General features: G+C 30.7%; 1 protein-coding gene across 4 annotated transcripts in view; it reads left to right on the top strand.

Annotated features, from left to right (window-relative positions):
* The window catches only part of LOC127072816 (potassium voltage-gated channel protein Shab), a 44786-nt gene that overhangs the window by 11332 nt on the left and 7706 nt on the right, over nt 1-25748 (top strand). For 2 of the 4 annotated variants that reach the window (XM_051013562.1, XM_051013561.1), the window contains 6 exons: nt 4692-5538; nt 6034-6332; nt 14250-14333; nt 20213-20479; nt 20554-20808; nt 24379-24592. In XM_051013562.1, the coding sequence (XP_050869519.1) occupies nt 4692-5538; nt 6034-6332; nt 14250-14333; nt 20213-20479; nt 20554-20808; nt 24379-24592 (1966 nt within the window). Of the gene's footprint in view, nt 1-4691; nt 5539-6033; nt 6333-14249; nt 14334-20212; nt 20480-20553; nt 20809-22073; nt 22319-24378; nt 24593-25748 lie in introns of those variants that run through there. The other 2 variants (XM_051013564.1, XM_051013563.1) reach the window with 2 other exon arrangements.

Below are 25748 nucleotides of genomic sequence, written 5' to 3'. Positions count from 1 at the left end.
TGGTACAATAGTTTTTTCTTTTCTTTGTTTTTCTTTTATTCTTCGCTGAAAGAAATTACAATATTTTTTTTTTTTCATTTCATTACGTCGATCTAGCACACGAATAATTAATTTTATTATTATGAAAGGATCTCGAGTCGAGCTCAACGAACGTTCGTTTTCATTGATAATACTCGAATTTATATATTAATGATTAAAAGAAACAAAAAAGCAAATGTATGATCAATTTCGACGAATTATGTTGATCTAGTCGATGAAAAAAAAAAAGAGGATAATAAAAGAAAAATAATAATATTAACAGTAAATAGAAATGCATGATTGATTCGTCGAAAAAATCATATTGATCTGTTCGATGAAGAAAAAGAGAGGATAGAAAAGAAATATTAATAAAAAAAAAAAGAAAAACAGAAAAAAAGAAATATATATGCATCTAATACATATATATATACATACATTTTCAACGAGTCCAAATTCATTTGTACATAACATAAACCAAGTGACACGAGTAAAAACGATCGTTCCGTAGTTTCGACTCGAGCCATTTATTACGCGGTTTATTATTCGACTTGGGGAGATATATATATACAAAGTTAAAGCTTGCGTTTTTATCTCCACTGTGCACTTTTTGTGTCCTCCACGTTGATTTACGAATTTACGAAAAGATCTCGCCTTTTTTTGCACACCGATCGCGGGCCGCCGGCTTCCTTACTTACTTTTGTCTACTTATAATATCAAAGCCTCTATTTTCTTTTATATCCCCCCGTTCTTTCTTTTCTCATAGTTTCGAACGAAATCGTAGAAACGAAACTTTTTCAATCGTAGTTTCCTCTCGAAAGAAAAACTCATGATCTCTCACAATATCTCGTGAGCGTATCATATTCAAAAACTTTTACTTAATAACATACGTACGAAATGAATTAAGTCCCTTTGTAACGATAAAGGAAAAAAAAAAGAAAAATTACAAATTACAAAAAAAGAAAAAAGAAAAAATCGAAACTGTGACCTTCAACGATTTCGTTTAGAAACTTTGCTTTTCCTCGCAGCTAATATAATATGACCGCACATCGTATATTTAAAAGCGCACGTGTAACAGCTTTCTGTAAACAATTATACTTACCGTACGCACTTATACACACACGTACACATTTATTATATACTGGTCGTACACCACTAGCACGATCACTTTTCACGTGGATAAATGATCACTGTTCTCCCTTTTTCTCTCTCTCTTTCTTTCTCTTTCTCTCTGTCTCTATGCTTTATGTTTCTATTGCTATCTCTCTCTGTCTATTTATCCCTTTCTCTCTTTCTCTCTTTCTCTCTTTCTTTCTCTCTCTCTCTCTCTCTCTCTATATATATATATATATATATCTATCAATCTCTATCTCTTTCTATTTTTCTATTGAGAGAGAACAGTACTTTTATCCATTTTGTATGCATGCAGGACAAGATTCCTTTTATTCTTACATTACAAAGACCTTCTTACGTTTTTGCTTGAAAATATATTGCATTATATATATATGTTATACTATTACGCCGTCTCGAGGAATTTAATCATGTTAATCGTTAACGATTGACAATGATCAATGATCAATGATTGAAATTTACTCTCTCTCTTTCTTTTTTTCTCTCTCCCTTTTTTCTCCATTAAAATTAATTTCTTTTACGTTAAAATGATTAAAAATAATTGTTTGAATGAATTTAAATCGACGGAGTTAATAGAATTGATTTTTAACTAATACGATTCTTTCGTTATTCTTCTTTTTCTTTTTTTCTTATTTGTAAAGATTCACCACGAGACGGCGAGTTTTGTTTACTTAATTATAAATTTTGGAAACGATATATAGTCATAACGCCGTCTCGAGGATCTATAATAGATGGAGTTAATCGTTAATGATCATTGAAAGCAGATCTTTATTTTTTTGCCAGATTTAAGATAAATTTGAAAATGATTATTAAATTTAATGATTAATATTTGATTGGTGTTCTATTTTCTTTCTTTTTTGCTTCTTTTTTCTTTTTTAATTCGCCACGAGACGGCGAATTTGCTGCCGTAATTAGAAATTTGCGAATGATGTAGATATACAATTACGCCGTCTCGAGGATCTAGATCGAGTTAATTTATTGACGATTGAATAATTCATATCAATTAGTTTGATTTGATTCATCATGGGACGGCAAATTTGTTCGATTTTATATATAATTACAAATTTGCGAATGATATATATTATAGAACAACGTTGTCTCGATGGGAGTAAAATCGAGTTGATCGTTAATAATTAACAACGATCATAACAATCTACTCTCTCTCTCTCTCTCTTTCTCTATTTCTCTCTTTTTCTCACTCTTTCTTTGTATTTAAATTTCCAAATAATTATTGAGTTTAATTTAAACGATTTTAACGATATATCAGAATTAGTTCGATTTAATTGACCACGAGACGGCAAATTTGCTCGGTTTTAACACATAATTACAAATTTGCGAATGATAGATACCAATAACGCCGTCTCGAGGAATAAATATTTTGATCGTTAATTGTTGATCGTTAACGATGATCATCAAAATCAACTCTTTCTTTCTTCGTATTAAAACATTACAAATAATTTTTGGATATAATCGGAAGGATCGTAACAACAATAAATTAAAACATGTTTGATTTGATTGGCCACGAGACGGCGAATTAGCTCGGTTACCCGTAATTATAAATTTGCGAAACGAGCGCCTCTTACTTTTTTGCGTTTTAACAACAACATAATTTTTGCTATAACCCTTATGTCTACGAATTGATTTCGCATTGTAGCGATTGCACCGACGACGCGACGAAGACTATATATTAAAAAGCGCGATTAAATAGATCAATTATACCTATATATATACTTAAATATTACATAGATATCAAGGGGGATATTTTTTGGTTGGGATTTATATTCCGCACTGTGCTTTAAGCCAGATTTATTATCCCCAGGGGGAATTCAGCTAATGAACAACATGTATATCAAGATTTCGTGTGTGGCGTTCGGGGGTGGGATGATATTGACAGAGACAGAGGGAGCGGGGTTTTGAAGGGAATAAATAAATGATGTTTCTTCAATACGCTTGCCGAACAACGTGCAAAACATATTTTTTGTGAGTCGAGCGACGTCGGGCAGACTGCCTTTAAACGACGAGCCACTCCTCTCGGTGCTGCTGCTTTAAAGCGTCCAATATTTGCCTTCTAAATGCGCCTGACGATTTTCTTGCGCAATATCGGATAGAGAAATTCGCCTTTCCCCTTTTCCACCCTCGAATAAAAAACGATAAAGAAAAAAAGAAAAAGAAAAGAGAACAAAAAAACCCAGACAAATCTATGGGAAATGAAAATGACCGTCCTTTTTTGCTGTTGTCATTGTTATTGCCGTTGCCTTCGTGTATATATATATTATATGTGTGTATATGTATGTATGTATATATACATATATATACACACGTATATACACATATATATATATATATATTGTTCTTCCTTCAAATCTCTTCCTAGCCCATTGGTGATCTTTTTAATGCTGGTCCATCGTTCGCACTTTTACACGTCTCCAATATATGAAGAGAAAAAAAGAAAAGAAAAAATTATATATATATACGTCATTATATCTCAACTCGTTACTTCTCTTATCGATATGTACACATTCATCGTTTTGTATTCTCCGTAGAAGTGTTTCTGCACTTTTTCTTTTTGATTTCTTCTTTTTTATCCCTTCTTTCTCCTTATCGCGGTTATATATACATATATATATATATCTTTGAATAAAATGGAAGGGATAGCTTAAGATTTCTCTTATAATCCAAGCATATTTCTCTTGCTTATGTAATCAATCCTTTTGTTCCACGCCAGATACACATTTCGTATTTTCAGTGATCGTTCGATAGTTGTCGCTTCGCTTCGATTCGCCATTTTGTTGCGCGAAGGAAAAAAGAACATTTTTTCTAGATTATATACAGCCTCTAAGTTTTTCATCTCTGTAGCTTAACAGCCTTTTTGATCACCTTTATACATCGCTTTTCATAAGATGAGAGAGCTTATTGTGTATACCATTTCTGGTTATGGCTTCGTCGTATTTTTGAATAAAGGAGGAAAGAGGGAACACTCCATTTTGTTGGAACACTTTGAAGTAACTTTCATTTCCTCTGTCCTTCTTCTTCTTCTTCTTCTTCTTCTTCTTCATCTTCTTTTTGATAGCTACGCTTGTATCACACGTATTCGTAATTTATCGTTAAAATATTGGAGAAAATTCGAGTGTCAGAAGAGAATCTTCTGTTTTATAGGTACTATATCACTCGAATTTATCGTTCGTTTCATTTGGTTTCTGTATTTCTATTTCTCTTTCTCTCTCTCTCTCTTTCTCTCTCCTTCTCTTTCTCTTTCTCTGTCTTTCTCTGTTATTCTTATTCTTATTCTCTCCTTATCTTTTTTACTTTCTCACTCTCTCTCTCTCTCTCTCTCTCTCTCTCTCTCTCTCTCTCTCTCTCTCTCTCTCTCTCTCTCTCTCACTTTTACGTCTTAGGAGGTCTTCGTTAGGTATTATTAAACAAGAATTAGATGCAAAGGAGCAAAAGAAAATGTCGACATTAGTACTTGAAGGTTTTTTTTAGAGGAGTATATATTAGGTGAACGATCAAACTAACGTTTGACCGGTTGAACCTCGGTTTTCCAGGTGATAGCTGTGATATCAATACTTTTTATTGTGCTTTCGACGATCGCACTAACTCTCAACACCATTCCTAGTATGCAAGTGAATGATGAGAAGGGGAACTTTCAAGACAATCCGCAGCTTGCCATGGTGGAAGCCGTGTGTATAACATGGTTCACCCTCGAGTACGTGCTTAGGTTCAGTGCTTCGCCGGACAAATGGAAATTCTTCAAAGGCGGTCTTAACGTGATCGATTTATTGGCTATACTGCCGTACTACGTATCCCTGTTCCTGGTCGAGACAAACAAGAATGCGACCGACCAATTCCAAGACGTACGCAGGGTAGTCCAAATATTTCGTATAATGAGGATCTTAAGAATTTTGAAGTTGGCTCGACATTCGACCGGGCTACAGAGTCTCGGCTTCACTCTACGTAACTCTTATAAGGAGTTGGGCCTGCTGATGCTCTTCCTGGCAATGGGCGTCCTCATATTCTCTAGTCTCGCCTACTTCGCTGAGAAGGAGGAGCCCGGGACCAAATTCATAAGCATTCCAGAGACCTTCTGGTGGGCAGGCATCACGATGACCACCGTCGGATACGGCGACATCTACCCCACGACCCCGCTCGGCAAGGTGATCGGCAGTGTGTGTTGTATATGTGGTGTCCTGGTAATCGCGTTACCCATTCCCATTATCGTCAACAACTTCGCTGAGTTCTACAAGAATCAGATGAGACGGGAGAAGGCCCTTAAGAGACGGGAGGCTCTTGAGAGGGCTAAGAGAGAGGGCAGCATCGTCTCCTTTCATCACATCAATCTGAGGGATGCTTTCGCCAAGAGCATGGACCTTATCGACGTCATCGTTGATACTGGTAAGCGACGGACCGTCGACGAAACATGGACGACATTGACCTTGTGACTCTCTCTCTCTCTCTCTCTCTCTCTCTCTCTATTTCTTTTTCTTTTCATTTCAAACGTCAACTACTCGATGACCTAATCACCGAGCAAGTCACGAAACGATTATCCGCAAGCATGTTCCTTTCGCACGTCATACTTCTCGTATCTGCACTTTTTTAAATACAAGGTGTTTCAGAAATAGTTGGTCTCGACATTACCTTACCCGTAGTACGAACAAAAAGTATAATCCTATTTATCGACTACATGTACGTCATAAACGTACATACGTTCTTACCATACCTCTAAGAATATTCTTAATTGACCGTCTGTTTGAATAATAAACACCGTGTATATATCGAATCCTTCAACGACGTCCAACCGAGCAGCACCATCACGATTCCGAAATTCGATTAGAAGTGATAAATCGTTCGATCAAGACTCCTGATGCTCTCTAACATACATATTTCCAGGTCACAACATGTCCGGGGTAGATGGTAACAGCACGGAAGGTGAATCAGCATGCGGACGGGGTCCTGCACAAACTGGTCCCGGTTGCTATCGTAACTATGAGCATTACAGTCTCTCCCGGCATCGTCGTAGTGCGTCGTCCTGCTTCCCGAATCTGCCGAACGATCTACCGACGACACCGGACAGTCCGAATCGTCGTCTTTTGGACTTCGCACAGAGCGTACCCGGGACGCAGAACGACGATTATTTCCACGACGAGGTACCGGCACAGAACGCGAATCAAGGCAATACGACACCCAGCGTAAGTATTCAATATATCGATATTCATCCGATAATATTAACGTTATAACGTTACTCGTAAAAAGTTTTTTTTTTTTTCTATGGCCTCACCATTTTCGAGCCTAAACGATTCTCGACGGCTGATCAAATATACATTTTTTCTTTTTTCTTTATTGATTTATTTATTATTATCATTATCATATCGTTATCATGTTCAGTTTATTTGTCAGTCACTCATGATTTGTTATATTTGTTATATCAACGTTGTATCAAGGTTTTATGTTTGTAGAAAAATAAAAGTTTATATGTCTACGCATATTGTACATCAATTTTTTATTATTTTCTATTGGATATTAATATTTCTTTAATTAATTCCATTTTTTTCTTTTCTTTTTTTTTTTTCTTTTTACGTATTCGAAATATCAAATACAGTTTTGAATAGAAGAAGTGGTATGTAAAGAAAAATTATGATCTATCAATGGTGTATGATATCGTCGGGAATCGGACGATGATAGGCTCGTCAAAAAATAGCGAAGCAGATAGCTTCCCAATTTTATTAATTTTTTTTTTCCGAAGGAAGCATCTCTTTCGTAAAATGTAGAGCATAAAACCACAGGAAGGCCGCGAACGTATCGTCGTTTAACTTACGAAAATTTAGATATATTTTTTCCGGCTGGTCGATGTTTTATCATTTCTATGACATATTGTATATCTGTGTATATATATATATATATATATATATATATATATATATATATGTCTGTGTGACGAACTGCTTTGCTTTGGTTTCGTTCGTTCGTTTAAAAAAAAAAATCGTTCAAGTGCATCGTCCTTATTGACGTTAACCCTCAGCAACATCCTGCTTCTTCACAGGATTGCGTCGAGTAAGAAACTGCAATTGCAATTGTCAACGTGTATTCACTTTTTCGTTTTCATATACATACAATATGTATATAATATATATATATCCATATACATATACATATATCAAATTTCGATCTATGTATACGTGTACAAAAGGAAATATACATACGTGTATATGAATGAGCCAAAAAGTTACTAGGTGGGTCAAAAGTTTCTAAATTATTTTAAAACTCAATTATTTTTTTTCGAGACTTTTTAGAAGTTTCTTTTCTTTTCTCTTTTTCTTTTTTTCTTTTTTTTATAAAGTACGAGTTTAGTTTAGAAAAAAAAAGAGAACAAGAAAAATTAATCAGAAAGATTTCGAAAAAGAATATTAATTGATTTTTAGTGATCATCCAGGAACTTTTATTCCCACCTAGGAGAATATTTGTCCCTTCCCAGTATTACAATGATATCGTAGAATTTTTGAATGTAGACGTTTGACTTGAGTTATTTCTACAATTAAATCTCAGCAACGTATACACGAACGATTTGGCGTGGATTCAGAGTTGCACAGATATTTTTTCATTATTTTCTTTTTCCTTATCTTTCGTTTTTTTTTCTTTCTTTCTTTTTTTTTTCCTTCTCTCATAGTTCTTTCTTGTTTCGTGCGTATTAACGGAGAACGAACGATCGTTGTTTGTTCGTTTGTTTGTACGTTTGTTTGTTCGTTCGTTCGTTCGTTCGTTTGCTTTTTTACGCAAAAATATCGGTGTGTGTCGCACTATGTCGCTAGCATGAATTCGACCTAAGTGCTCCCGACCCCCTGTGCTTTTATACTCTAGTGTAAGGCAACACAAGCGATGGAGCCAGATATCAGCGCTTATTATCGACACCATATATATATATATATAAACCTATATACATATATACATTTATTTATTTTTTTTTATTTATTTATCTTTTTATTTATTTACTTAACACATTTTTTTTATTTATTTTCTGATTTGTTTCTTTGTACTTTTAATCGAGCACGCTCGAAAATTTCAGTATAAACGTAAGAAGACGAATGAAGAATCTTTGGCATGATTTATAGCCTTTTATCGATTCTTCATTAACGTCTCTAATCAACATCGTTTCGATGTTGAAATTTATTTTTAGACCGCTCCGTAACACGATGATCCTTAAAGGAAAAGTTTTTAATGAACACAATAATTTGCGACTTATGAAATATTATGATCTAATATTTCGAATATGGATATGCTTAATAAAATTTTAATAAAATACGATAAATATTGCGGATAGTGCGTTAACCCTTATCGTTCCAATCACCCGTGATACCGTCAATCACAAAAATATTAAAATTTCAATAAAATATGAGAGATAACGTAGAAGAGCCTATCGATCCTTATCAATCTAATCGATAGTAACATATTTTTATTTATTTTGTTTTGATTCAACATTTAGAAACAATTTTATTGTCGAAGAAAAATATTTTCACAAAAGTTATTTGAAACACATTGAAATATGGAAAATTTAATAAAGGTTGATTTCAGAACAAACAGATCCGATTAAAATCGTTCTAATTAATATCATTTTTATTTCGTTACACGTAATACTTGTAATATCGGGCGTGCTCGCAACATATGTAGCTTTTTAAAAATCAACAAAGATATATGCTTATTTTCTAATTCCAATGCAAATTATTACTATCATCGTTCTAACGATATCCATCTGAATTTATGTATTCCTTGTTACCAAAGGAAAGCGAGAAGAGCGATCGTTTCTTTTATACATACGTTCGATTGCCAACGTTATTACGGGGTTCATATGTATATATCTATATGTACGTACCTATATATAATGTACCTTATATATAATAGTAAGAAATGCCTTGATCGCAATGTTTCTAACGATTGCAAAGTCCAAGAGTTGCCACGCGTGTCCGATATATAGATGCATAGAGGTTCGTGCTGAAAATAGTATGACATTCTAAATAGAATCTTACACATCAGCTTCGTGAAAGAAGACTTTGCTTCTACATGTATATATGTATCTATCTATCTATCTATCTATCTATCTATCTATCTATCTATTTATCTATCTATCTATCTATCTATCTATCTATCTATCTATCTATCTATCTATTTATCTACATATTTATCTACCTATCTATCCTTCTACCTATGTATACTTATATGTATGTCATCAAAGTATAAAAGCGTTCGATCCTCTCGCGTTCCTTTTTTGCAAGTGAGAGAGCGATTTTTATTTTATTTCATTATTATTTTGTTATCGTTTTACTTTTTTATTCTTTGTTTTTTTTTTCTGTAATCCTTTTTTTTCTAATATCAATTTTAGTTTCCGTTCAGACTCTCACGAGCAAATTTGTAATATGTTGATTTATTCGACAGCAGACTTGTGCAATGAATATAGTCTGAAATCAAACAAGAATTTTTTGTTTATAATAATGAAAAAGATAGTAAAGTTAATTTACTATAATTTATAAGCTACAACGTATTATTACTTATATTCATTTATTTATTAATTTATTAATTTTGTTATTAATTAATTTATTTATTTTCTGCGCAAGTCTTTTCTCTTTTAGCGAACGATCTCTGGGGGAGCCCGAAAGAACGATCATATCTAATTTTATCTTTATATTTTCGCCGATTTTCTATCCTTATATATTTTAATGTAATATTTTTTCCATGTATATATATATATATATATACACACACACACACACACATACATACATACCATACGCGCGCGTGCCCATTCGTTTTTCTATAAGACGTCAACCAACGTATAACACTTACACATACACCATATTTTTACACAGAATATATTTATTCACATATTTACAATACTCGAGATCGGAATACTTTTTTTTCTTCTTTGTATATTTATTTATTTATTTATTTATTTATTTTCTGGTTCTTTTTAATTCTTTTTTTTTACGAACGGTAAATGTACAAAATTGTGTAAAATTAAAGCTACTATAATCATCGTCGATGTGCTGGAAATTTGTTAGTAGCAAAGAGCTTTGATTATATAATAGTTTTTCTTTTTTCTATTTTTTTTTTTTTTCTTCAATCTTTCCGATCGAATGAACATTCGTAAAATAAAAGATCTTGGATCGATGGATCATTTTCGCTCGAAAGTGTAATTCGAATAAATAATTTACAGGATCTTAAAATAAACATGATATATTTTGAATAAATTTTATTCTGATTTTGTTCTTTGTTTTTTCTTTTTCGTATTCAGTTTTATCGCCGACAAAAATTATTACAAAAAATATCTGGTTGATCGAAAATTTATACATGAAATTTGACGAGAACTTCATCATGATTGTATTAACCCTCTATAACCCAATATCTTTTTTGTGTTTATAAAAAAATTATGTACGTATATGTGTATGTGTATATATATATATATATATATATATATATATATATATATATTTATACACACATATATATACAGTACTTATTATAACACAATAATATCAATATAAATAATATTATAAATAATTCTATAAAATATTATATTGCATTAATATAAATGATATTACAAATAATAATAATAATTATTATTATTATTATTGTAAATATAACAACATATTACTTACAATTAATACAATATAATTATACTTATTATCCATAAATAATATTTAAATAATCCCTCCTTTATTAACAATTGAAATATCATCTAACTTGAGCTAACTATGAGCTAATTAAAATTCGAATAAAAAGAAAGATAGAAAATTTATTAAAAAACTTCAGATATATGAGTGTTCGTCTCTGTGTGCTTGTGTTTGTAACTTCATTAGTAGAATCAAGTTATAGAGGGTTAAAAAAGGCCCCCCGCAATATTAGACGCTCATATATCTCTGACAGATTTTTCGTGTCGATATGTTACAGGCAATGTCCGACAGCGCGCATTGACCAGCAACCTTGAGAAAAGCTGTGCCCGAACACACAGATTCGTCCCAGTGATAAATTTACCTGCTTATTGTCGGACCTTGCCGTGTGTGTGTCTCTCTCTCTGAGCCAATCGATGAGCAAAAACTCGATTACAAAATATCGAGAGAAATGGGCCGGAACTCATCGCTAGCGTTTAACTAAACTTCCTAATTCCCTAACCCCCAACCCAATCCAAACTCACCCATTCGGATAATATAGTTCAGGAGACACAGTGTTAATTCCTTTTTAATCGAAGATTAGATCTAAACGTACATTGCATACGTATCATACATTATTTAATCTCAACTCTGATCCATCTATCCACCTACAATAACTCTTCTAAAAACAACAACAAAAAAAAGAAAACTTCTAAATTAGATTTGACTTCTCTTTCGAGCGGAAATTGAACGAATAAAAGACATAGAATTATTAAATAAAAATAAATAAATAAAGTGAACGGAAATTATCATATGTAATTTTACGTATGTAATATTATTATTAATGATATAATGAAATAATATGATATTAATTGATTATTGACGATTAATGAAATAATATGATATTAATTGATTATTGATGATTAATGAAATCATAATGATAATAATAATGATAATAATAATGATAATAATAATAATAATAATAATAATAATAATAATAAAATAATGATGACGATGATAATAAAAATAATAATAATAATAATAATAATAATAATAACAATAATGATGATTATGATGATGATAATAGTAATGATGATAATAATGATGAGGATGATAATAATAATTAAAATGTGACTCGATGAATGACGTAAATTACGTTATTTTCCGATTGTTAATGCATGAAAAGAGAGAGAAAGACAGAAATAAGAGTATTAATCTATTTGTTATGTTATAATATGTATATATACACATACACATATATATATGTATAGATACATACGTATAAGTATTATTTTAATTATGTGTATATGTATATATATATATACACATATATATCAGTTGAAAGAATTAAAAAATTTATTAACGCGTTTTTCTATTTCTTTTCTTTTTTTTTTTCTTTTTTACTAATCCTTGCATTTTTGTTTCTCAATCAACGACTGAAATATTTTTTAAAAATTGTTTTTTTTTGTGGTTTTCTTTTTTTTCTTTTTTTCTCTTTACACAAGTTTTTTTTGCGAAATTCAATGAAGACTCCAAAATCGATATTGCGATGGGAATTCTTTTTGGTTTTTTTGTTATAATAGTAGATAGATAGTTTGACTTTGTTAATTTAAATTTTCTAATCGAAAGTGTGTGATAGACAGAGAGAGAGAGAGAGAGAAAGAGAGAGAGAGAGAGAAAGTGAGAGAACAATGCCTTATCTTTTTTTTAATCTTTTTTTTTATTTTTTATTTTTGTACAAACTATACCACAATGTTATAAAAATTTATTCCACATGAATTAAAAATTTTTTGCTAATAAATAAAGTACACACGTTTTCTAAGCATTACGTGTAAAAAATTTTAAAAATTAAATCGTGTTTATTTTTCTTAAGAATTGTTAAGGAGAAAGAGAGAGAGAGAGAGAGAAAGAGAAAGAGAGAGAGGGAATGTACACAAAAAGAACATGGGGATGAATCCCACAGTGAACAATTTCGGCTCCCTTGGAAATGATTGATAGAAAAATATGTGAAAATATAAATTTTTTTCTTTCTTTCTTTTTTTTTTTTGAGGAGGAGAGGAAATATTTTATTAAACGTTTCGTTCGTTTCGAGAGGAAACATGAACGATAGATTTTTTTTTTCTTTTTTCTTTCTTTCTTTTTTTTTCTTTTTTTTCTAAACAATTAAAAGATACATACATACATACATACATACATACATACATACACACATAAATACATACATAAGAAGGTGGCAGCTCGAGTGAGGCTTTATTTTGAAATTCATCGCAATGCCGTTAACGTTCGCGTAAGTAACGAGAGAAGCACGTGTGACGTCCATTTTTTTTTTTGTTAACAATTTAATATACAGGATGTATCATGAATGAAGTATTATTATTTTTCAGATGATCGATCTATATACAATACATATATAAAAATAGCTATAACAATTTTATCAAAATTTATATCATATGTAGCATAATTTTTTATGCATTTTGCAGATTAGAAAAAAATATTTAGTAATAGAAAAAATGATACACACATTTTTCAATGATTTTTTTTTTTTCCCTATATATATCGATCTCTAGAAATATCGACACTCATATGCAAAACGTCCTGTATATTAAATTCAACGTGTTATCACATTTTTGTATACGACACCATATTTTCTGCACCGTGTGGCTCACGTTAAAAGAAAAAAAGTATAAAGAATAAATCAATTTGCATTTATCGAAGAAGATTCGTTCGAATAAACGAACGATTTTATTGTATTGAGAATAATATTAAAAGAAAATTTTTTTTTAATAAATAAATAGAAAAATAAGAAAATAAAAATAATGAAAATAAAAATCGTGGTGAAAGAACGAACTTTATTTCGGCTGTTACCATGTTAAAGCATTTATTATTTAATTTATTATACTATTTTATACTATACTATACTATACAATATTATATATATATATACACTATTAAGTTTGCAAATCGCACATCACTTACATACACTTTCACTCCTTTCAATCTCGCGTATATGTATGTAAGAGTATACTTGCGTCTCTCTGGCTCCACGTGATCGAATTTTTCGAGGCATTCTTATGTTTTTCAAATTTTTTCTTTTTCTTTTTCTTTTTCTAATGTTTTCTAATCATTAATAACACTTTTCTTACTCTTTTAACATCTTCTTTTTATGTTCGTTCGTTCGGGAAGTATTCGAATCGTTACGAAAAAAAAATTTTTCAATTTCTTAATTTTAATAGATATTCGTGAAAAGAGCCTAAGCGCTCGAATAATTCAATAATTTAAAACAGTTTAATCTTAAGAGTTTCTTCAAACATTTTTTTAAAGATTTGTATGTAATATTAAGATAATATGAAACTAAATATGAATACAAAAAAAAATGAAGGAACGATTGGAATGCTTTCCGAATTTCTCCAGAGGACCGAGTCTTACTCACAAATAAGTAAAACCGCAAAATTGTGTCTGTGACATTTGTAGGATGAAGAGAAAAAAGAGAGCAGAAAATTCGAGAAAATTGATGAAATACCTAGCGAATTCGAGTGTTGCTTTTGTACTACGAAGGTATTTACGATCACAAACGTTCTTCCTCTCTCTCACGGTGGCATTACATACACCACTTTATACCTCTGCGTTCTTTCTATATAATTTCTCGATTATATATATCTATGTGTATACACATACATATACATATATATATATATACACTTTTTCAGAAAATACTATTAATAATCATAATTAGAAAAACAAAAACAAAAACAAAAAACAAAAACAAAAATGAAACTCTCCGAGATAGAAAATAAAAAGAGAGAGAGAGAGAGAGAGAGAGAGAGAGAGTGAGAGAGACAAAGACTGAGACTGAGACAGAGACAGAGAGAGAGAAAGAGAGAGAGAGAAAGCGAACGAGCGAGAGAGAGAGAGAGAGAGAGAGAGAAAGAGAGAGAGAGAGAGAGAGGTCGTCGTAGGTGTATGCAATTGCCCCTATTAACCAACCACAGCACAACTTTTTCATTGACACGATACTCTTTCATTCAAAGCTTTAGACGCCAAACGTGTAGCTCGCCGTCCTCTCTTTACCTTCAACCCCTTCCTCTTTCTCATCTCCTTTCTCTTTCCTTCTTCTATTCTTCCTATTCTCCCCTCTAACTCTCCCCTCCAACCTGTAATTTCATTTGCGTGTGCCTCGGTAATTTTCTAGGTCAAGGCACGTCGAAGTATCGCCAAGGCGGTCACGCCAAGCGAGAATTCGACTTGTGCTCTTCTTCTTATTCTTATTCTTATTCTTATTCTTATTCTTATTCTTATTCTTCTTCCTTTTCTTCTTGTATTACTACTACTATTACTTCTTCTTGTTCCTCTTCTTCTTCTTATTTTTCTTCCTCCTTCTTACTTTAGCTACGTCCTTATTCTCGCCATAATGTGTAGCGCACTTATGTTTCAATCGATATACAACGTGTGCCGTCTGCTGGATAATTTCTCTATCTTTGTAGTACGAGAAAATGAGAGAGAAAAAGGGAGAAAGAAAGAAAGAAAGAAAGAGAGAAAGAGAGAGAGAGACAAGGAATGAGTTTTAATTGTCGTTGTTAAAGTTCGCGTATCTATATTTTATATATATATATATATATTTTTTATATATATATTATATATATATTTTTTTTCTCTCTACCTCTTTCTCTCCTTTGCTCTTGCTCTTCCAACTTTAATTGCACATTCGTCCTTCGATCTTTTATCGTATTATATATATTTAGATCATTATTTAACTACGACTTCACGCTTGAATTAATATGTATCCATTAATTTTTTTAAAAATTTCGATATATATATATATATGTATATTTTAGAAGTTTTAATATTTCAAAACGAATTTTGCCAATTTAATTTCGTTCTGATTGTTTTAGAAACATAAATTCTAAGAATTTGTAGAATTTCAAAATGGATTCTGCCAATTTAATTTCATCTGATCTTTTTAGGAATGTAAATCTCAAGAATTTGTAAAATTTCAAAATAGATTGTTCCAATGTAATTTCGTTTGATTTTTTTTAAGAATGTATATTTTGAGAATTTTTAGAATTTCAAAATGGATTATGGCAATATAATTTCAATTGATTTTTGGGATCATAAATCTTCAAAATGTTTAGAATTGGAGAATGCGTTATATACAACAATTATATTATAATATTTATATATACATGAATGAAAAAAATGAATAAAAAAAGAAATTCCAAAAAAGAAAAAAAGAAACAAGAAATATGAGAAATTATTCAGCACGGTCTTATTCATCGTACATATATTTACACGGTATGTCGAAAAAAAGCTTTAGATATTTAACACGATGTTATATAAATATATATATATATAAAAATGTATATATATATATATACATACATACATACATATTACACTTTTTATTCGTTTGATCGTTCGTCTTCTTCATTAATGTTTTTCTGATTAATTAATTGATATTGGCTATAAACGTTGCTCGATAATAAGAGACACACGCATAGTGAAACAAAAAAAAAAGAAAATAGAAAAGAAAAATAAAAGATCAAAACACGTGTTACGTGTTGTTCATGCACACCACCTTGTCCATTCACACTTCATTATCTCGTTTGGCACGATTGCTTAAGGCCAACAGGCGAATCGAGTTAATTAATAATCGTTAAATCCCTTCCGGAATACGGCTTTGCTAATAAGATTGTTACTATTGCTATTACTACAGGGTGGGCCAAAAGTTACTAGATATGTCAAAAAGTTCTTAGGTGATGTTTAAAGATCAATCACATTTTCTTGAGATTTTTTAAGGATTTTTTTTTTATTATAAATCGTAAAATTACAAACTTAATTGAAAAGCCAATTCAGAAGTTTAAATGAAAATCTAAAAGGTTTCGAAAAAGAGTAATTGATTTGTAAAATCATCTAAGAACTTTTCACCCATCTAAAGATATTTGGTCAAACCTGTATTACTATTACTATTATTAGTATTAATATTACTATCACTACCACCACTACTATTACTACTACTATTACTACTACTACTACTACTACTATTACTCTACTACTACTCTAATACTACTACATTACTATCACCACCACCACCACCTATACTTCCACTACTATTGCTATCAAGTGCACGCTAAATGAAACGAACAAGAACATCGACTTCAACGTTTTTGCTTGAAACTTTTCTTTACGTTCATATGATTAGAATTGAAATATTAATAACATAATATTCATTAATAACATAATCATTATATATGTGTGATACTTGATCTTTATGTGTAATAGACAAAGTGAAGAGCTTTTAACACTTGAATGGAATCGATGTTTTGGGTTTGATGAAACGTCTGTTTCTTTATTTTTCTTTTTTTTTTTTATTTTATTTTATTTTTTAAAGATATTAGAACGTTAGTGTAGGAAGGATTAGCATTACAAACAGATAGTAATTAGATTTTGAACGTGCATGTGTTATATTGATATTAATAGATATAGAGTGATAGAAATATTATATATATATCAAATTGCATATATGTATATATATTATATTATGTATATTTTCTATATATATACATACATATATATATATATATATATAAAGAATTGTTGTAAATTTCTAAGTAGCTACAAACAAAACATTAAATCGTTTCATACAGTAATATATATATTTGTTTATTTTATTTTCTATTTTTCTCTTATAATAATTCAGATAAAAAAGAAAAAGAGAACCGATCTATAAATATGGATTTATAATTTGTGATTCTATAAAATACGTAGTGACATATCTCTTCGTGGATCAACGGATAAATATTTCGAAATCGATCGATCTTACCGTGTAATGAGCCTGGTGGCATAATCTACCCCATCCATCTTCTTTCTTTCAACGCATGTTATGTTTACTTGCTACTTTTTTTCTTTTTTTTTTTTTCTTTTCCCTAAACCCTAGACAGAATGTCGATTAATCAACGCCAAGTTTAGATTTGAGATATGAACGAAAAGAAAAGAAAAGGAAAAAATAAATAAATAGTTCAGGCTCAGGATCTCGCGATATTTGATAAAAAGAAAATATCAATTTTGATATTGAACGTTTTATATTTTATTTAACAAAAAAAAAAAAAAAAAAAAGAAAAGAAAGAAAGAAAAAGAAATGAAATTTATCAAGACATCCTAAACCGAGCAGCCACCAGTGCTTGTTAAAAATCCAAATATGTCACAAATTTTGTTCTTACGGGATAGACTCAATTTAAGAAAAAGAAATTAAAAAGAAACAGAAAAAAATGTTTAGACATTTGTCAGACAGGATTCGTTAGGAATGTATATCATTCTGTTGATATTGTCATTTTTTTTTTTTTTCTGTAAATAACAAACGAGAAGCCACAAAAGCCAATTAATCCTTCAGCTACTACTTGTAACGACTATAGTGACTTCTAACAAAGTGATTTTTTAATGACCGAATTATTTTTCATGTTTTATCAACGAAGAACCACCGATAGAACAACCACCATCTTAATTAAAAAATTACGATAAAAAAAATAAAAAATATTAATATTATATAACAAAAATATTAATATTATATAAAACAGAGATCCAACTGGTAACCCCCGCGAGTCACGCGTGACTCTTTCGTTTACTTGCTTGTTCCGGTGGTAAGGTGTGAGAACGACAAGACCAATTATTGTATTTGATAATGTCGTGTCTCGTGAAACTGCACGGCTTTTGTTACTGTCTGTTTCATGCCACACAAGGTGCATGGAGTAGTAGATAGATGGTTAGTGAATTTAATTAGTCGGGAAACGTGATTGATTGGTGTTGAGGATCGTGTGACTCACGGTGGAAAAGAAGTTAACCCTCTGACTTAGATCAATATTATCTTGCAATGATATTTATGTAATTGTATGTAACATCGCTGTAAATATAATCTGAGATATAATAGTATCAATTGATTCACGTAACATTGTAGCTAAAGGGTTAATAAAACGCTTGGCTAAGAATTAACACAGTACTATTTTCCTTAAGTTTCATATTTCGATATCTTTCATTGAGATACATGTAATTGTGATTTTTTTCTTCTTCTTCTTCTCTTCCTTCCTTCCTCTCTCTCTCTCTCTCTCTCTCTCTCACTTTCTCTCTCTCTCTTCTTCTTCTTCTTTGTTCTTCTTTATTCTACGCTAATTACCATCGCGGACATACCAGGCGAGTATTAATATAAACCGTACATGTATCACGAAAATCCTTTTTTCTAGAATGTTTCATTAAACATTTGTAGACAGCACAGTAGTAATCTACTCTTTCTGTGGCTTTTTTATTGTTTCTTAATGAATGATTAAAAAATAATAAAAAATATAATCTAAAAAAAAAAAAAAAATACAAAAGATGAATAAATAGATAAACGAAAGATGTTAAATAAATGAAACGAAAAAAAAAATTAGGTAAGAAATGTGAAACAATATCAAGAAAAAAAAAAAAAAGAGAAAAAATATAAGAAAAGAAGATAAAAAGAGAACAGACAACTCCTTTGGACGATTACTCGCTCGAGGGTAAGCACGATGCCTCTCACCTTGATACTTCTTACCTATTGTTTTCAAAGTGTCCAAAGTGTCTTTTCGCCGCTCGCTCTTGTCGAGAGTGACACTCTTTTAACGATCTTTCACGCCTTTCCTCTTTCTTCTTTTGTTAGTTGAAATCACGTATAATCGATTATTAAGGTTTTCTAAATATTGTCTAAAAATCTTATGAAAATAATTTCATACGGGTATACGCGAACGATCGAAAATGGTTTTTATTTTCTTTTTCTTTTCTTTTTCGTTTCTTTGGCTTTCTCTCTTTTTCTTTTTTTTTTTTTTTTTAACATTCTCAGGAGTTTTATTCTTCGATAATTTCATATACAAAATTACGATCGTAATTACCGCAATGTCAAGTAAGTAATATCGAACAATAGTAACTCTATACGATAATGTTCACATATTCTATAAAGAATATTAAACGATATCGATTCGACATTCGATTTAATATAAAACTTAGATCACGATAATATCATATCGAGATACAACGAAAGAATTCGAAATTCAATTCGATAATTCCATATTAAATTTCTACAGTTGTTTATATTCTTCGAGAAACGTCGACGATCGACACACCCGTCTATTCTTTTTAACACCGTCACTCTTCGGTTCGACAATTCTTTGCAAAATCAAGTCTTCGTCGATCGATAATAGATCCTATTTAATAGCTTCGAGAAATCGCGAGTAAAAGTATGGTGATTCTTTTGATTCCTTTTTTTTTGTTACTTGTTCTATTTCCTCTATTATCTTCTATCTTCTTCTTTGTCATTTTAATCCGTGAGAGAGCAAAAACATCAGGCGAAGGTGGCATCATCTCTGACCAAGGGGGTTGTAGGAGGGGGGCGACATGGGGGGCGAGTTTCAGCCAAACTCCTCGATCTTTTTTAGGAGTACAAAGAGTTCAGAGACGCCGAGAACATAATGCCATTGGCGACGAGCGACTTTCGTAATCCCGTTTGTCAGGAGCTACGATCTCTCAGATCAGCTAGCGGCGGGATAGATCGTATAGCGTCGATGTTTGCTGAAACGAAGACGTCACCATTACAACCACCGGATATATCATCTTCGACGTTCGGCAAAGTATATAACGAACAAGGGAGCGTTGACAGTTCAGACACTTATGCCAGTTGTCAAACACATCCGTCTCATTCTCAGGTAGGAAGGTTACCTAATAACTGTTACATCGTCCATCATCTGATCGACCATTTTTTCTTGTTTTACGTTTGAAGGGCGACCTGACCGAAGAAGCGGACAGCAACCTTTACGTTAATCCATTAGAAGCAGCCGAAAAGTGCGGAGGAAGTAATAATACTACTGGAGGAGATAGAAGAGTGAAGAAATCGGTATCAGGGGAAGTTGCCCGTAATATCAGCGATATATCTCCTACAGTCGAGTCGTTCAAGGATCTTCGTCCTTTCAACGAACCCAGTAAGGTCGCCCTGAATGACTCCATACCAAAGCATAGAAAAATACGTATTCAGCAAGTAAGTCTGTAGAGATATCTTTTTTTTTTTGTCTTTTCATTTTCTTTTTTCATTTATTTTTTTCTTTTTCTTTTTTAATTAGAAAGATCTATCGTTGGAATTAGACCTGTTTGTTATTGTTCTTATTGTTACTATTGTTGTTGTTGTTGTTGTTATTATTATTATTATTATTATTATTATTATTCTTATTATTATTATTATTCTTATTATTATTATTAGATTTTTATCGTTATTAGTATAATAGTCGATCAAAATTCTAATCCGTTTTCTAATTGTCAGCATTATATCTCTAAGTAAGTTTCCTCGTCGTCAACATCATTCATTTCTTTCATTTCCATATTATCTTTCTCTTTCTATCTCTTTCTCTCTTTTTCTCTTTCTCTTTCTCTTTCTCTCTTTTTCTTCCTTATCCTAAAAATACAATATACGTACAGCTGAGGCTATTGATTTATTATGGTGAGGTTTCCCTCCCTCCTCCTTCTCCTCTCTCTCTCTCTCTTTCTCTCTCTCTCTCTCTCTCTCTCTCTCTCTCTGTATGCGGTTGAATTTATTTTGTTGTATCTTATATCTTTGATATTATTCTACAATGACGAATAACGATATATGTCGGTAATGTTTGTATGTAATGAAAATATTGACAAATCAATAATAGCAATTTTCTTGGTCGCCACACGATTATTTAACAAATAAAATCAAATCTGAAGATAGAAACGCAAGCCCATTTCGAGGTAGATCTAATTTGATATTTAATATCCGTTTAAATACGTCGTCCGTCTTTTTAACGAAAGCAGTTTACAATTTTAATTTTTATCGCTTGAAAATAATCGTGACGACAAGAAAATTTCTATTATTAGATACGTCACGTCTTACTCTAAAATACATACATCTTACTTTCTTTTTTTTCTTCCTTTTTCTTTTTTTTTTTTTTTTCTTTTTAATCACCCAATGAAAAACTTCTTCGAATAAAAAATAATCGCAGAGAGATTAATCTGAGAAACATTTGATATTAAGAGGAAGAGAGTACGAACAAGAATAACAAGAACGACGAAATTAATACATGAATGGTAAAAATAAATATCTAATGTCTTATTAAGCAGATAAATATCGAAGAATGACAGAGAACAAACAAACAAACAAACAAACAAAGAAAAATCCTCGGGGCAACTCGACTTCATTTCTATTTTTTTTGCCCTCGAAATTTTGCTAATATCGTGAAATAGAAAATTTGTTCTCTATCATAGAAATCTTCTCCCTCCTTCTTTCAGTTGCGCAAACCATCGAGATCAGAAATGGAATACAGATGAATATCGCCGAAAGCGAATAGAATTTTTTCTAATGTCCACGTTCGCGTGGAAGCGAAGCGCGATATCGCGGGCACGTCGATCCTCAAAGAGAGAAGTTGAGAAACTCGTTTATTTATCGAGTCGCCAGGACCGTCCTTTGTCTCGATCATAGAAACGACATTGGAAGTATCGATGTCCTCGAGCCAAAGAGAGGCCTCAGACAGCGGGTATCGTTTATGTTCATCGCTAAATCAACGCTTTTAAAAATGCCTATCCCTGTACTGTATTACCACCCCCGACAACCCCGTAACCTCCGACCATTGAATCACCCTCTTCGTCAAAAAGCAACCTTTTCTTTTTTCTCTCTATCTCTCTCTCTCTCTTCGTCTCTCTGTCTCTCTTTCTTTCTCTCTCTCTTACTCATTCTCTCTCTCTCTCTTTCTCTCTCTGTCTGTCTTTCTATCTCTCTCTCTCTTTCTTTCTATTTCCATCTCTCTATTCTTTTGACCGATCTACGTCTAACGAACGTCGTTGCTTATCCTTTGCGTGTTTTCACTTTTATACTTGCACGTTCAATTACATATACCTATATACATATATGTATATGTATATATGCGTGTACACGTATTCAGGGTGGACTAAAAGTTCTCAAGTGATTTTATTTAAAAATAGGAGATAGGCATAAAATCGTTGTAGCCTGTTGAAGTTTTTCAGTGTTCTATGTTTTTTTTTTTCTGTTTTTAATCTATTAGTTGTACAATTTGAAAAAAAGAAGAATGAATAATAATGCATAAATGATTAGTTTAGTCGCGAAGAAAAATAAGTGATTTTTTGGAATAATCTAAGAACTTTCGGAACCCACTCTGTATAATATATGTTTGTGTATATATATATGTAATATATAGTTATATATATATATTTTATATGTATATATTTATATATATATATTATATAAATATTATGTATTCTATATAAGCATCAAGCAGCACTCTCAAATCGTTTCTTTGAGCAATCAGCTTTATTTCATTTGATTATTATGCAAATTAAAAAAGAAGAAAAAAAATTTTTTTGAATGTGGTTTGAAGTATTAATAGTTTTTTGAAAGATAAAAAATACAGCGTTTGTGTGTGCGTATATAATATATCTATAGATAATAGAAACAATAGAAATGATTTGAAGCTCGCAATCGCAAGTGTCACGCCTTCTTAATCGATTCATGTACATACATACGTTTCTATTTAAAAACATCCCACGTTCCTGGCTCTGTTCTAATTTATCCAATTTCGAATTGACAATATCTTCTCGTTATCTTTCTTCATTATCGCAGAGAAAGAGAATTGCGTTTGAAAATTTGAATTGCGTTTTATTTTATTGAAAGCTCAAGCGGATCGTCGACTTCGCCTTATATCTCGATCGAGATTTTCTACAGAAAAAAATACGTGTTTATAGTGAATGTAAAAAAGAAAAACATAATACTAAAAAAAGGGAAGAACAAAAAATATATATTCGTAGATTTTTATTCGAATTTTTTTTTTTTTTTTTTTTATTACTCTCTTTTTGTATTCAAAACTTTTTTATCGACACATTCTTATAGACTCTTCTTTATCGATAGATAATTACAATCTCAATGTCTTGTTTTAATTGTTAATGAAAATTTCATAATAAGATTTAATTTTATATAATTATTTTTCATATGTATCTTAATCCTTATTATATATCTGATAATTAACAAATTTGTATTCGACAAAATTTTTTCTTTCTATACTTTCTTATCGACCGATAATCGAAATCGAAATATTTTCGATGTCAATCAAAAATTTTGTGATAAGATCTAATTGAATATAATTTTTTATTATATTCGATAATTAAAAATTAGTAAAAAATAAACAATATTCAATTTAATTATTTCTTTTAACACTGTTTTATCGACCGATACATCGCAATGACCGATACAAAATCTCAATTATTAATACAAATTTTATCAATAAAATTTGATGTTAGTATTTTTATATTAATTTTCATATATATTTATATATATATATAGAATGATCGTATTTAAGAACAAAAAATAAACCTATTAATGAAGAATTATAAGCAACGTAAAAAAACAATTTTACATTCATTGTATACACGTATAAATGTATGTATATAAAATTTGACTTGTACTAATTCTAAAAAATTATATATATGTATAAAAAAAAAAAGAAAAATGCTTGCATGTCAGGCAAATTTGAAGTGTAAACGAGTCTATGTGTTGTATTAGTTATAACACTGGGGCTGATTGCAGAGCGGCAGACCTCGTGCACAATTTATCTGCGACCAGGATAATATGTCTACTCGAATCACTGTGAAAGAGATGGAAAACAATAATAATCACTATGGAGGACTACGTGGTGGACGACCATTCGCGTTCGGACCGACAAATAGCCTTGCATCCGCAACTCGTATAATCAATCATCATTTCTTCGGATCGATTAGCGGTCCTAGGCATTACAGTACAGGTAATTGTTTATTTATATGTTAGGAATCACATCTAATATATATATATATATATATATATATATATATGTATGTATGTATGTATGTATGTATGTATGTATGTATGTATGTATGTATGTATGTATGTATGTATGTATGTATGTATGTATATATATGTATAATACATTTGTTATTGTTGTACTAATTTTATTGTTCATTTTTCTCACATTTCTGTACATATAATTATTATATAATAATTGTTAATATATTTGCTTTTTTATATTTATGTAATGTTTCTCATAATTTTTTTTATTAGATATACAAAAAGTTCGTTGTTATATATATATATATATATTTTTTTTTATACTGAATGTACCTTTTTTATTAGATAGTAAAATGATAGTCTTTCAAACGTTTAAAAAAAGAAAGTAGACATTTTATGTATTAATCCTCTATAATATAAACCCTCTATAAACTTTTTTGTATTCATGTTTATATAAATATTATATAATATGGAAATTATAGTATAACTTATATTAGAATATAATTATACTATACTAGACCATGTACATAAGATATATAATGTAATATAATTAACTATAATTGAATTAATTTTGAATGAAATTATTTTGAATAAAATTGACAAAAAAAAGAAAACGAATATACCCACATACACAAACAGATATATAGATCTTAAAATTATATAATATATTATAGAGGGTTATATAATAAAAAAAAAAAAGAAGAAAGAAAGGAAGAAAAGGAAAAAAAAGAAAAGGAAAAATAAATCGGTACGTTGATCGATGCAATCAAGATACGGCAAACACAAGTCGTAGATACGCTTAGAATTTGAAGCAGCTTTTTGTTTCATTACCTTCGTTAGAACGTTACGTTCGCGTGTTACGAATCAGAAAAGACGGATAGAAATTTTTTGACATTTTCAAAGAGGTCTTAAAACATACATATGTTCTTAGTAATCAATAAAGATACATAAAGAAAAATTCGATTAAATGACTTTGTCCTTGTATAAATCGTAACCTACTTTGCTCGTATTTATATGCACATACATACATACATACATATATACTTCATATTTATATATATGTATATTCGCGAGAGTTTTTCAAGCGAATTGTAATGAAATGATGAATCGGAAGCTTCAAAAGAAAAAAAAAAACT

The sequence above is a fragment of the Vespula vulgaris genome, chromosome 2, assembly GCF_905475345.1.
Source record: "Vespula vulgaris chromosome 2, iyVesVulg1.1, whole genome shotgun sequence".
NCBI lineage: Eukaryota > Metazoa > Arthropoda > Insecta > Hymenoptera > Vespidae > Vespula > Vespula vulgaris.
This window is presented reverse-complemented; position numbering and strand designations above follow the sequence as displayed.